Source organism: Mesocricetus auratus, unplaced genomic scaffold, assembly GCF_017639785.1.
Source record: "Mesocricetus auratus isolate SY011 unplaced genomic scaffold, BCM_Maur_2.0 Super-Scaffold_6730, whole genome shotgun sequence".
In the NCBI taxonomy this organism is placed as follows: Eukaryota; Metazoa; Chordata; class Mammalia; order Rodentia; family Cricetidae; genus Mesocricetus; species Mesocricetus auratus.
Window position 1 is genome coordinate 117,044,429 of NW_024429184.1, and position 12,529 is coordinate 117,056,957.

Here is a 12,529-nt window from a genome sequence, read left to right on the forward strand (position 1 = left end):
TTCATAGCAACAGGAGCAAAATAATTTCATAGATTTGAAAATGGACATACAACTTCTGACCAAAGAAAGTCCTAGAACACACTCAGGATTCCTATTTCATTTCTGCAATGGATGGCCTGGGGATCTCTTGTATAGACAGAGAAATACTTTCCTGCTATTTTGAAATATTTTTTTGTGTTGGCATATATTTCTTGTATATGAAAACTGGGTTTCACGGGACATTTTTATATTATATATATTGTACACTGGGTATATGCCCCTGTACCCCCACAGCCTCCTTTTCCTCTTCTCTTTCCTCCTGTTAGTCCCACTTCCCTAGAAGTTTCACTTTTACTTGCAAACCATACATGCACATACCATTTTATGTATCTATCTAAAACTTAGGGTCCACAAATTAGAGAAAACATAGTATATGTCTTTCTAAGATTGAATTAACTTGCTCAATATTAACTAATGAAACTCAATCATCTACAGTTGCACTCAGTTTCCTGCAAATAACAATGCTTCATTTTTCTTTATGGCTGAAAAATTCCATTGTGCATACATGCACACCACATTTTCTTTATTCATTCCTCTATTGATGGACATCTGGTTACTCAGTCATTGTGAACAGTTCTGCAGTTAATTAACATTGATGTGCAAATATTTCTTTTTTATATTTTTATTATTTTAATTTTAAATAGCTTGTTTTACATGTCAATCCCAGTTCCCTCTCCCTCCCCTCCTCCCTCATCCCCCCACTATCCTCCCATCCTCCCACCCTATTGCCAATTCCTTCCACATAGGAGATATCTAGAGTCTGTCATTTCACTCAGGGTAGGGTCCAGGCACTCCCCTAAGAGTCCAGGCTGAGAGAGCATCCCTCTTTGTGTTATGGACACACGATGTCTGTTAGTATTCGAGGGATAAACACTGATCCACTGCTCAGGACCCCTAGATTGCCCAGCCTCCTCATTGACTCTCACATTCAGGGGGTCTGGATCAGTCCCATGCTGGCCTCCCAGCTGTCCGTCTGGGGTCCAAGAGCTCTCCCCTGTTCAGATCAGCCGTCTCTGCTGGTTTTGCCGGCCTATTCTTTGCCAATTTGCTCATCGTTCCTCTCTCTCTGTCGCTGGGTTCCTTGGGTTCAGTTCAGTATTTAACTGTGGGTATTTGCCTCTGCTTCCATCAGTCACTGGATGAAGGCTCCAGGATGGTTATAGACATCAAGTTCATTATCAGGAATGGGCATTCGGGATGGTCTCTACACTATTGCTTAGCTTGCCAATTGGTGTCATCCCTTTAGATCACTAGAGGTCACAATGGTGCCTGATCTGTCTTCTAACCTATGATTCCCTCTTCCCCATATCCTACCCCCCCAATCAACCTTCCTGTTCCCCCATGACCTACTCTCTCTTCCTCTTCTCCCCTCTCTATTTCCCAGCTCCCCGTCCCCCCACCCCTCACCGTGTTCCCCATCTGTTCAGAGGATCTTGCCTCATTTCTCTTCTCTTGGGTACCATGCATGTCTTTTAGGTTCTTTCCTGTTTCCCAGACTCTCTGTCAGTGGAAGTGCAGACTGGCACTCTCCTGACCCATGTCTAAAATCCATATATGAGTGGGTACATACCATGTTTGTCTTTTTGTGACTGGGTTACCTCACTCAGGATGGTTTCTTCCAGTGCTATCCATTTACCTGCCAATTTCAAGATTCCATTTTTTTTTTCTGCTGAGTAATACTCCATTGTGTAAATGTACCACATTTTCTCTATCCACTCTTCAGTTGAGGGGCATCTAGGTTGCTTCCAGGTTCTGGCTATTACAAATAATGCTGCTATGAACATAGTGGAGCAGATGCTCTTGTTGTATGAATTTGCCTCTTTTGGATATATGTCTAAGAGTGGAATTGCTGGGTCTTGTGGTAGATTGATTCCCATTTTCATGAGAAATCTCCATACTGATTTCCAAAGTGGCTGTACGAGTTGGTACTCCCACCAGCAGTGGAGGAGTGTTCCCCTCTCTCCACATCCTCTCCAGCATAAATTGTCTTTGGTGTTTTTGATTTTAGCCATTCTGACAGGAGTAAGATGGTATCTCAAAGTTGTTTTGATTTGCATTTCCCTGATGGCTAAGGATGTTGAACACTTTCTTAAGTATCTCTTGGCCATTTTAGCCTTCTCTATTGAGAATTCTCTGTTTAGTTTTGTACCCCACCTTTTAATTGGATCCTTTGATGTTTTGGAGACTTGCTTCTTGAGTTCTTTGTATATTTTGGAGATTAGCCCTCTGTCAGATGTGGGGTTAGTGAATATCTTTTCCCATTCTGTGGACTGCCTTTTTGTCTTGTTGACTGTGTCCTTTGCCTTACAGAAGCTTTTTAGTTTCATGAGGTTCCATTTATTAATTGTCGATCTCAGTGTCTGTGCCACTGGTGTTATGTTCAGGAAGTGGTCTCCTCTACCAACTCGTTTTTGAAGAGTATCTCCCACTTTCTCTTCCAAAAGTTTCAGTGTGGCTGGATTTATGTTGAGATATTTGATCCATTTGGACTTAAGTTTTGTACAAGGTGATAAACATGGATCTATCTGCAGTCTTCTGCATACCAGTACCCAGTTATGCCAGCACCATTTGTTAAAGATGCTTTCTTTTTGATGTACAAATATTTCTGATATGTTGACTTACAGTCCTTTAGGCAAATATCTGGGAGTGATACAGCTACATTCCCAGTTTTAAAAAAAATCTTAAAGTGTGATAAATACCAGTTCATGATACATAATGGTTTAGGTGAGTGAAATTTCCACCTTCAGAAAAAAGATGAAATCAACACACACCCACATCCCCCCCCACACCCACACCCATGCACAAGGGTTTAATGACCTGACTCATCTCTGCTTTTCTTTTTGAGACAGTTCTTGCTATGTTGCCCAGGTTGGTCTTGAACTCTAGGTTTGAGTGATCCCACCTACATAGTTTCCAAGGTAGCTGCAACCACAAGCATACTGCTATACTTGTTTCCTTCATTTCTTTTATTTATTTAGTTTTCATTTTATGTCCCAACCCCAGTTCCCCCCCCTTCCCTTTTTGTGTCCTTGAGATGTAAAGACTGGACAGGCGGTGGTGGTGCTTGCCTTTAATCCCAACACTGGGGAGGCAAAGGTAGGAGGATCTCTGTGAGTTCGAGGCCAGCCTGGTCTACAAATTGAGTTCCAGGACAGCCAGAACTGTTACATAGTGAAACCCTGTCTCATGAAAACAACAACAACAACAAAAACAAATGATGTAAAGACTGTGGTGTGACTTGGAAAAGTTCAGACAAAATGTTATGAGAGCATAAGACATTTTGTGTTTATCCCTTCTCCCCGCTTGTTTGAGTCAGTCGGGATAGGTTAGTGGGAGGAGTGACAAAGTTCAAATCGCAGGGTTATAACGTGAAAGGGCAGGCTGAGGTACAGCTCAGTGGCCCAGCAGAGGGTCAGCATGTACCAAGATCCTGGGTTCCACCCCAGCAATTGAACAATGAGAATGAAATTGTGAAACTTTTCACAGGTTTATGGAGCACTTTTGGTTCAACTACAAGATTCTTCTTTTATTATAGTTACTCAAGAATACAGGAAGAAGGAGCAACCATAATTTCAAAGGGTAAAGGAGAGAACTAGAATTCCCGAAATGACACTTGCAGTTGCCTCTGAAAGTGCCATGTGGCTGCCAGTACTCACAGTGTATTGGCCAGGGTTAGCTACCTAGTCCCACTCAGTCATGACAAGGCCAGGAAGTACAGCCCTCTCATAGGCAGGTGGGCACAGGTAGAGAAAACAGCATACCATTACATTGCTGATTTACTTCTCAAGTATGGGTTACAGTTTTACAAGAACCACACTGGCATGGACATTTATAACACTCAAAGAAATAACCTCACCTCAAGCAGGTTGGGGTCTTCTTTTGCTTCAAGTAAATCTTGAGATGTTATAAGAGGCTCACTTTTCCCACAGCTCTCCTGGCTGATGAGAGTGTCTGCATAGTTGGGTTGTGGAAAGATCAGGTGACTCTTCCTAGAGCCTGCGGTAAGGGAAACTTCCTGGGAATAGGTCTGCAGGAAAGCTTGCACCCCGTCCAGGCCCACAAAGTGAGAGGTTGGCATGCCAGCCAATCCATTTCCTGAGGTCTGCAGCAGGCGGGACGAGTGCCAGCGCCGCAGTCTAAGCACCAGCAGCACAATGACAAAAGCCAGGAAGACACAGGAGACCACAGCCACTGCCACCACCAGGTAGAGTGTGAGGTCTGAATCTTTGGAATTATCAGGGGTATGGATGCTTTCCAGGTCCCCCAGGATGTCAGGGATGCTGTCAGCCACTGCTATGGTGAGCGTGACAGTGGCTGAGAGAGGGGGCTGGCCGTGGTCCTGAACAGCCACCACGAGGCTCTGCTTGAGGGCATCTCTGTCAAGCAGGGCCCGTGCAGTGCGTACTTCGCCCGTGTGCAGGCCCACTGAGAAGAGTCCTGGCTCGCTGGCCTTGAGCAGGTGGTAGGACAGCCAGGCGTTCTGTCCTGAGTCTTTGTCCACCGCCACCACCTTGGTCACCAGGTATCCAGGATCTGCAGAGCGGGGTGCCAGCTCCACACCAGTAGAACCATCTATTGGGAGGGCAGGGTACAGGATTTCAGGCATGTTGTCATTCTGGTCCAGCACAAATAGGCTCAGTGTCATGTTGCTGCTGAGTGGAGGGTTCCCGCTGTCACTAGCTGTCACCTGCAACTGCAGGTCCCTAAACTGCTCATAATCAAAGGAGCAAAGAGCATACAGGACACCAGTATTGGAGTTGATAGAGATGTAGGATGACAGTGGCACCCCCTGAAGTGTGTCCTCAGTCAACGAATAAGTGACTTGTGCATTCTTGTCAGTGTCCGGGTCCTGTGCTGTAACAGAGAAGATGGAGGCTCCCCTAGGATTGTTTTCTGGAATATAGGCTGAAGAGGAGGTGTGTGTGAAGGCAGGAGGGTTGTCGTTGATGTCTGACACATACAGATTGATATAAGTTTCTGTGGACATCGGTGGGTGTCCCCCATCCGTGGCTTTTAGACTGATATTATATTGAGACACTTGCTCACGATCCAGAGACTTAGCTGTTACTAAGCGGTAGTATTGGTCTATTGATTTTTCTAGAGTAAAGGGCAGGTTTCCTAGGACAAAAACTGTGACTTGCCCATTCTGGCCAGAATCTCGGTCATGCACACTGATAAAAGCAATTTCTTGTCCAGCAGGGGCTTCTTCTGGGACTGAGCCTGTGAGGGAAGTGACTGAAACTTCTGGGGCATTGTCATTCACATCCAGAACCTTGACAAGAAGCTTGGCTCTGGAAAAAAGACCTGGTCCATCTTGTGCTTCAATTTTGATTTCATAGAACACAGCATCCTCATAATCGAGACTTTTTAGTGTTGATATATCTCCAGTCACCGAATTGAGATGGAAAACCTGAGCAACTTTTCCAGGCATTTTATCTAGAATATAGGTCACTTGAGCATTGAATCCCTCGTCAGGGTCGGTGGCATTCACTGTGATCAGCCGGGTGCCCACTGGCACATTTTCCACAACACTGACATGGTACTGTGGCTTAGTAAACACAGGCGGGTTGTCATTTGCATCTAAGACTATCACCTTGATGCACAACTTGCCGGTGTGGACAGGGTCTCCACCATCAGAGGCAATGAGATCAAGCTGATGAACTGCCATCTTCTCTCGATCCAAGGCTCGCTCCAGCACTAGCTCTGGGTACTTGGCGTCATCGGTGACGCTGTTCACAGCCAAGGAGAAATAGTCATTGGGGTTGAGCTTATAGTTCTGCAGAGAGTTCATGCCCACATCTGGGTCAAATGCAGTTTTAAGTGGAAATCGAGTTCCAGGATCTGTTAATTCACCAATTTTTATTTCCAATTCCTCTGCTGGAAAACTAGGTGCATTATCGTTAATATCACTGATAGCGACTTCTACCTCAAATATTTTCAGTTTATCCTCCACCAGGATGTTAAAGCTCACCAAGCAGGGCGCGCTTTGGGCGCACAGCTCCTCCCGGTCTATCCTGCCCGCGGTGACCAAGCTGCCGCTTTGCGGGTTCAGGGAGAAAAGCTGCGACCTACCTCTGGAGATAATGCGGACCCCGCGCCCCGCCAGCTCGCGGGGCTCCAGCCCCAGGTCCTTGGAGATGTTGCCCACAAAGGAGCCTTTGTCCAGCTCCTCGGGCACCGAGTAGCGGATCTGCCTGAAGCCATCTGCACACTGCGTCCCCAGGAGTGCGCACAGCAAAGCCAGGGCTCCCGCGGTTCCTAGTCCCAGAGGCATCATTACCTTTCTTGATTCCCCCCCCCCCCCTCCTTTGAATGCCCACGATGGGTCCCGGCCTTACACCCTCAAGGAGCTAAACCTTTCATGCATTTAATTCACACACCACAGACCTGGCTGATGGTGTGGTGGGCTTGGTAACGGCTTCTCCCTTCTCCGACTCTCCTTGGCGTTGCTTTGCAGCAGGGAAATGGTGGACTGCACTTCAGCAGCGCCTTTTCTTCTTGTATGGTCAACAGCGACACCCAGAGGCCTAATTGTTCATTGTACACTCCCTGGTAAACCCAAGTAAGCCTTTGTTCCTGGCTTCTTTTTATTCGTTTTCATTGGAGGCAAGAGGACTAGTACTGACTTCACACAACTGAACTGATATTTGTCAAAGGGTGTGGATTCAAGTTATTTTTCTTTGGGATGCCGCACTTTTAACTCCACCAATATTGCTTCAAGTATAATTACTGTTTCCCAAAGGTTCAGTTTAACAACTACACAGAAACATCCGTCATATCTATCATATATAATTCTTGAAGTTGGTCTTTGACATCCTGATATATTAGTTTTAATGTTTTTCACTTAACTGATTCATCAAATAAACACACGATTGGGTGTCAGACACTTTTTTTCCTTTTTTTGAGACTTAATGTGGAATATATAGACATAACCAGTTCTGTCACAGAGTCTATGAGAGTGGAAAACCACTTGGGGCTAACCATGCACTGAAATAACCTTGGCCTGAGAGAGGCCAAGGAGGATGGGAAGGTTTCCAACATAGCTGTGGAGTTTATTGAAGGCCTTACTGAGAAGCATGAGAAGAGCAGGCTAGGAAAAAGGCTTGGTGTGAGAGAAATTATAGATCTCCGGGCTACTGAAGATGTTTACCTCTCCCAAGTGCAGAAGGGTGGTGGCGCACACCTTTAATTCTGGCACTTGGAGGCAGAGGCAGATGAATCTCTGTGAGTTCGAGGCCAGCCTGATCTACAGAGCGAGTTCCAGGACAGCCAGGGCTACACAGTAAGGTCTTGTCTCAAAACAAAGCAAATAAAAATTTAAAATGCCATTTCAATCATGATGTATTGCATATGTGTTTATAAGGTATTTAATCTTATGGGTTGTTAACTCATTAAAAGGAACTCTGTCTGATTTTCTTCTGTTCATACTTTATTATATACTTATATGTAAAGATATTGTGACACACTGTTCCAAAGTGAATTCTGATTTTATCTCATAGAGACTTATGCTGTACCAACAAACACATGGAATATTTGATACACCGCCCCAAATTTTCCATCAGAGGCTTGTAGATGTAATAAGAACCCAGGGAGATGTGACTCTACCTAGCACAAGTCTCAATTAGTGCGTGGTTATTTGCAAATAAAAACAAACTGATTCTTAGTTTTAGCACACACATGGTTATTAAGCTCATGGTCAACACACTAAAACCAACACAGGAGGAATGGAGAAGAAAAACCACCTGTTTATGCTAGTATAAGGATATAGAAAAACCACCTGTTTATGAATGGGAACATTTTTGGTGTTTGATGAACAGGAAACTTAGCGAAAACAGCAATTGTATGATATGGTCCCTGAATACTTTCTATCTTTTCCATAAGCAAGGTATACCGAGAATAAGAATTATTTTTCAAGATTAAAAAGTCAATATGATTTCCAGACAATGAAAAAATGAAGCTCCAGTGAAGAGAACCTGCTCACTGCTACTTTACCAATCTGTTATTGAGTGCACAGCCAGGTCCTGAGGAGCATGGAGCTACCTCCAGAGACTGTTTGCAGCCAGTCAGGGACACCACGGCACATTGAAACTCTAAGGAGCAGGTGTCCTAGGGATGGAGGCATGAATCAATGGCAAAGCATGTGCAAAATGAGGTCTTGGCTTCAACATACAGCACATGCACACAGACACGCATTGGCTTGAGATATAGCTCAGTGTGAGGGTGCCTACCTATGGTGCAAGGTCATGAGTTTGATTCCTAACACTGGGAAATTTATATTTCTGTAATTATTTTTGTCTTTGGGACAGAGTCTCATTTTTGTAGTCTTGGCTGGAGCTTGCTGTGTAGACGAGGCTGAGTTAGAACTCACAGAAAACTGCCTAGCTCTGTCTCCCAAGCACAGTGGTTAAAGATGTGTGCCACCATGCCTGGATAAAATTTCTTTATTTAAACAGGTATTGGTATGCAAATTGAGGAAAATTGGTAACTTATCTGAAATCTGAAGGAGAAATATTAAGAGTAAAGTGGGAAAGACTCAACTAAAATGTTTTATAATTCATACACAAATTCAAATATAAAGTAAACTCCATATTTTAAACGAAGTCTTCAATTAATATAAAATCCAATGTATGCATCACACACACACACACACACACACACACACACACCTGCATTGCAGTACTGGGAACTCATCTCAAGATCCAGTGCATGCTAGGCAGGTATAGCACCATTGATCACCAGGCTTTCTGTTCTAGAAAAAGAATGGATGGAAAAGTTAAGAAACCAGCCCAATTTCTAACAGCATTCTTTTGATGATCTACATGTCACCATCAACTCCTAGTCCATGATTTGCATTTGTTCCACAATGATTTTTAACTTCCCTTACAGCCCATGAGCACTCAAAACTACCTAGAAATAGTTCACCTGAATTCACTTAAATTTCAATACATCTTCAAGGAAACACAGGACTAAAACATGTAAATCAAACACCTGGGTAAGTAAATAAATGGGTACATCTAGCAAAATAACATGAACATATTGCAAAAACGAATTACCTGAGAAGTTTCTTCTCTCTTATCATCAAGCAGGGATCGAGGTGCTGAAAGAATATCATTTTTTTCGCAACTCTCCTGGCTGATGAGAGTGTCTGCGTAGTTGGGCTGAGGGAAGATGATGTGACTCTTCCTTGAGTCTGCAGTAAGCGAGACTTCATGGGAATATGTCTGCAGGAAAGCACGGACCCCATCCACTCCCACGAAGTGTGATGCAGGGATAACTCCTAAACCATCTCTTGAAGCCTGAAGCATTCGAGACATATACCAGCGCCGCAGCCTGAGTGCCAGCAGTGCAATGACAAAGGCCAAGAAGACACAGGAGACCACAACCACTGCCACCACCAGGTAGAGTGTAAGTTGTGAATCATCAGAGTTGGCAGGGGTCCTGATGCTGCCCAGGTCAGCTAGGACCTCAGGGATGTTGTCAGCCACTGCTATGGTGAGTGTGACGGTGGCTGAGAGCGGAGGCTGGCCGTGGTCCTGCACAGACACCACCAGGCTCTGCTTCAGGGCGTCTCTGTCCAGCAGGGCCCGCGCCGTGCGCACCTCGCCCGTGTGAAGCCCGACTGAGAAGAGCCCGGGCTCGCTGGCCTTGAGCAGACGGTAGGACAGCCAGGCGTTCTGTCCTGAGTCTTTGTCCACCGCCACTACTTTGGTCACCAGGTATCCGGGGTCTGCAGATCTAGGTGCTAGTTCCACACCAGTGGACCCATCTGTGGGGAGGGCAGGATAAAGGATCTCAGGCATGTTGTCATTCTGGTCCACCAGAAACAGGCTCAAGGAGACATTGCTACTCAGTGGAGGGTTTCCACTGTCTACTGCTATTACCCACAGCTGCAAGTCTTGGAACTGCTCATAGTCAAAGGAGCGGAGAGCATAGAGGACTCCAGTGTCAGAGTTGATGGAGATGTAGGAGGACATGGGTTCCCCTTGAAAGGTATCTTCAGCTAAAGAGTAGGTTACGTGGGCATTGTCATTACTGTCAGGGTCATAGGCCAGCACTGAAAAGATGGAGGTGCCTCTGGGGTTGTTTTCAGAAATGTAGGCAGAGTAGGACCCCCGTGGGAAGAAGGGTGGGTTGTCATTGATATCTGCTACTTGCAGCAAAAGGTGGGTATCTGTGGACAGAGATGGGTTCCCTCCATCTTTAGCACTTAGAGTGATGTTGTAAAAAGAGAACTCTTCCCTGTCAAGGGCTCTGGTTGTAACCAGTCGGTAGTAATTGTCCACTGACCGTTCTAACTTGAAAGGAAGCATCTCAGGAAATGAACACGTGACAAGAGCATTCTGCCCAGAGTCCCTATCATGTACATTGAAAAGTGCAATCACCGTTCCTGGAGGAGAGTCTTCAGGGACCGAAGCAGTGGCAGATGTCATGTAAAATTCTGGGGCATTGTCATTGACATCTAGAACGGTGACAATAACCTTTGTCCTAGTTAGAAGGCCTGGGCCATCCTGAGCTTCAATATCGATCTCATGGAATTTAGCTTTCTCATAATCCAGACCTTTTGTGATTGTTATATCTCCAGATGTTGATTTCAACTCAAATACACCTGCAGCTTCTCCAGGGGCTTGCTCCTGAAAATAAGTCACTTGGGCATTGTATCCCTCATCAGGGTCAGTGGCTGTCACCGTGAGTATCCGGGTACCTACAGGCATATTCTCAGGGACGCTCACACGGTACTCGGGTTGTGTAAAAACAGGAGCGTTGTCGTTCACGTCTAGAACCTTCACACGGATGCGGCAGGTGCCAGATCGCACTGGACTGCCCCCATCGGAGGCGACTAGGACAAGGTGGTGAACTGCCTCTTCCTCACGGTCCAAGGCACGCTCCAGGACCAGCTCTGGGTACTTGTTCCCATCGGCCCCAGTCCGTACATCCAGAGAGAAGTGGTCATTTGAGTTGAGTTCGTACTTCTGAAGTGTATTCTCGTCCACGTCTGCATCATGCGCACTCTTAAGAGGAATCCTGAATCCTGGCGTAGTCGTCTCACTGATCTTTAGTTCCGGCTCCTCTACTCCAAAGCGAGGAGCATTGTCATTAACATCCGTCACCTCCACCTCTACGGAATAAATAGTCAATTTATCTTCCAGTAGTAGGTTAAAGTTCACCAGGCAGGGCGCGCTCTGAGCACACAGCTCCTCTCGGTCTATCCTGCCTGCGGTAATCAAGTTGCCACTTCGTGGGTTCAGAGTAAAAAGCTGCGACCTACCTCTGGAGACGATGCGGGCCCCTCGTTCTGCCAGAGCCTGCGGCTCCAGCCCCAAGTCCTTGGCGATGCTGCCCACGAAGGAGCCCTGGTCGATCTCCTCTGGCATGGAGTAGCGGATCTGTCCAGCTCTGGCTTCCCACAGGGAGGCCCAAAGGGCGCACAGCAGGACCAGCATTCTGCACCCGGGCAGCTTCTTCGCCATTGCCCTTTTGCAGCCGAGTTTCCTTCAAAGCAGCTTCCAGCACCGTGAAGGAGTCCAGACCTTATCCTCCAGGGTCTGAGACTTCCAGGATTCACCGGTCCCAAGTCACCGAGGAGAGAGAACTAACGGGCGGGCGGCTCGGTTGAATTTCCTTGCATCCTCTCCGACCGGAAGCTGCGGACAAACCGCCAGCCCTTTGTGTTGTGCCAGCCCTTCAGAGTGATTGGTTGGCTGCCTTTTACTCCTTTATGGTCAACAGCGACGCTCAGAGGCCTACCCAGTTTCTGCACTTGCGCAGGCAAACCCATTTGATGTTCGCCTGTGGTTTTAAGTTGCTCTCAAAAACGACTCTTACATTGTATTACTTACAATATTTACTGCATTATTTACAGTAGAAGTAGGTATTTAAAGGGAGGGACTTTCTCATAACTAATAAGAATGGTGTAAATGTGTGTAACCCGAGAGCGGCTGCTTGAAAGTATTGCAGAATGTTTAAGGTTTAAACCAAGGGCTTTTGGCCTTGCGGCGTCACAGTCTCTCCCCTTTTTCTTACCTATGCTCACACAAAAGGGTCAGCATTAAAACATTGGATACATTTTCTTATAAGATATGTTTTAGAATTTTTGTGCTCTGTTGCTCAACATTTTTTCCAAAACTTGATATTTAAATTGTTGATCATCAGACACTTAACAGCATGCGTGCCTGACACACGGTTTGACTGGATCTTAGTTGGAAACTAGTTCTCAGAAACTTTCTAGGGTGGGGAAGATGTAGGAAAGTAGAGGGGATATTATTATCAATGCCAAATTTGGTGAAAAGCACTGAGCCCTGGGGACATGCAGAGGAAGGGGATCCAACTTATGTTTGGGGATCACAAAAAACCTTTCCTGAGCGCTACTTCATTTGGATCCTGACAGGTAGAATGGATGAAGAAAGAGGTTGGAGTATCACTGCAGAAACTCAGAACCAACGCTTGGGCTGGGAGGCAGCCAGGAACAACGTGGAGGCAGAAGGAGGCTACA

The 12,529-nt window shown here is 45.9% G+C and overlaps 1 protein-coding gene across 5 annotated transcripts in view; it reads right to left on the bottom strand.

The window, feature by feature from the left end:
• Positions 1-12,529, bottom strand: part of LOC101832181 (protocadherin gamma-C4) — a 210,359-nt gene that overhangs the window by 170,329 nt on the left and 27,501 nt on the right. The window contains exons 1-2 of one of the 5 annotated variants that reach the window (XM_040741914.1): positions 9,137-12,514; positions 7,448-7,877 (exon numbers count right to left, since the gene is read on the bottom strand). The exons of 2 other annotated variants lie outside the window; for them this stretch is intronic. In XM_040741914.1, coding sequence (XP_040597848.1) covers positions 7,786-7,877; positions 9,137-11,507 — 2,463 coding nt within the window. In that variant the 5' untranslated portion in view covers positions 11,508-12,514 and the 3' untranslated portion in view covers positions 7,448-7,785. Of the gene's footprint in view, positions 1-3,895; positions 6,332-7,447; positions 7,878-9,092; positions 12,515-12,529 lie in introns of those variants that run through there. 2 more of the 5 variants (XM_040741904.1, XM_013112688.3) reach the window with 2 other exon arrangements.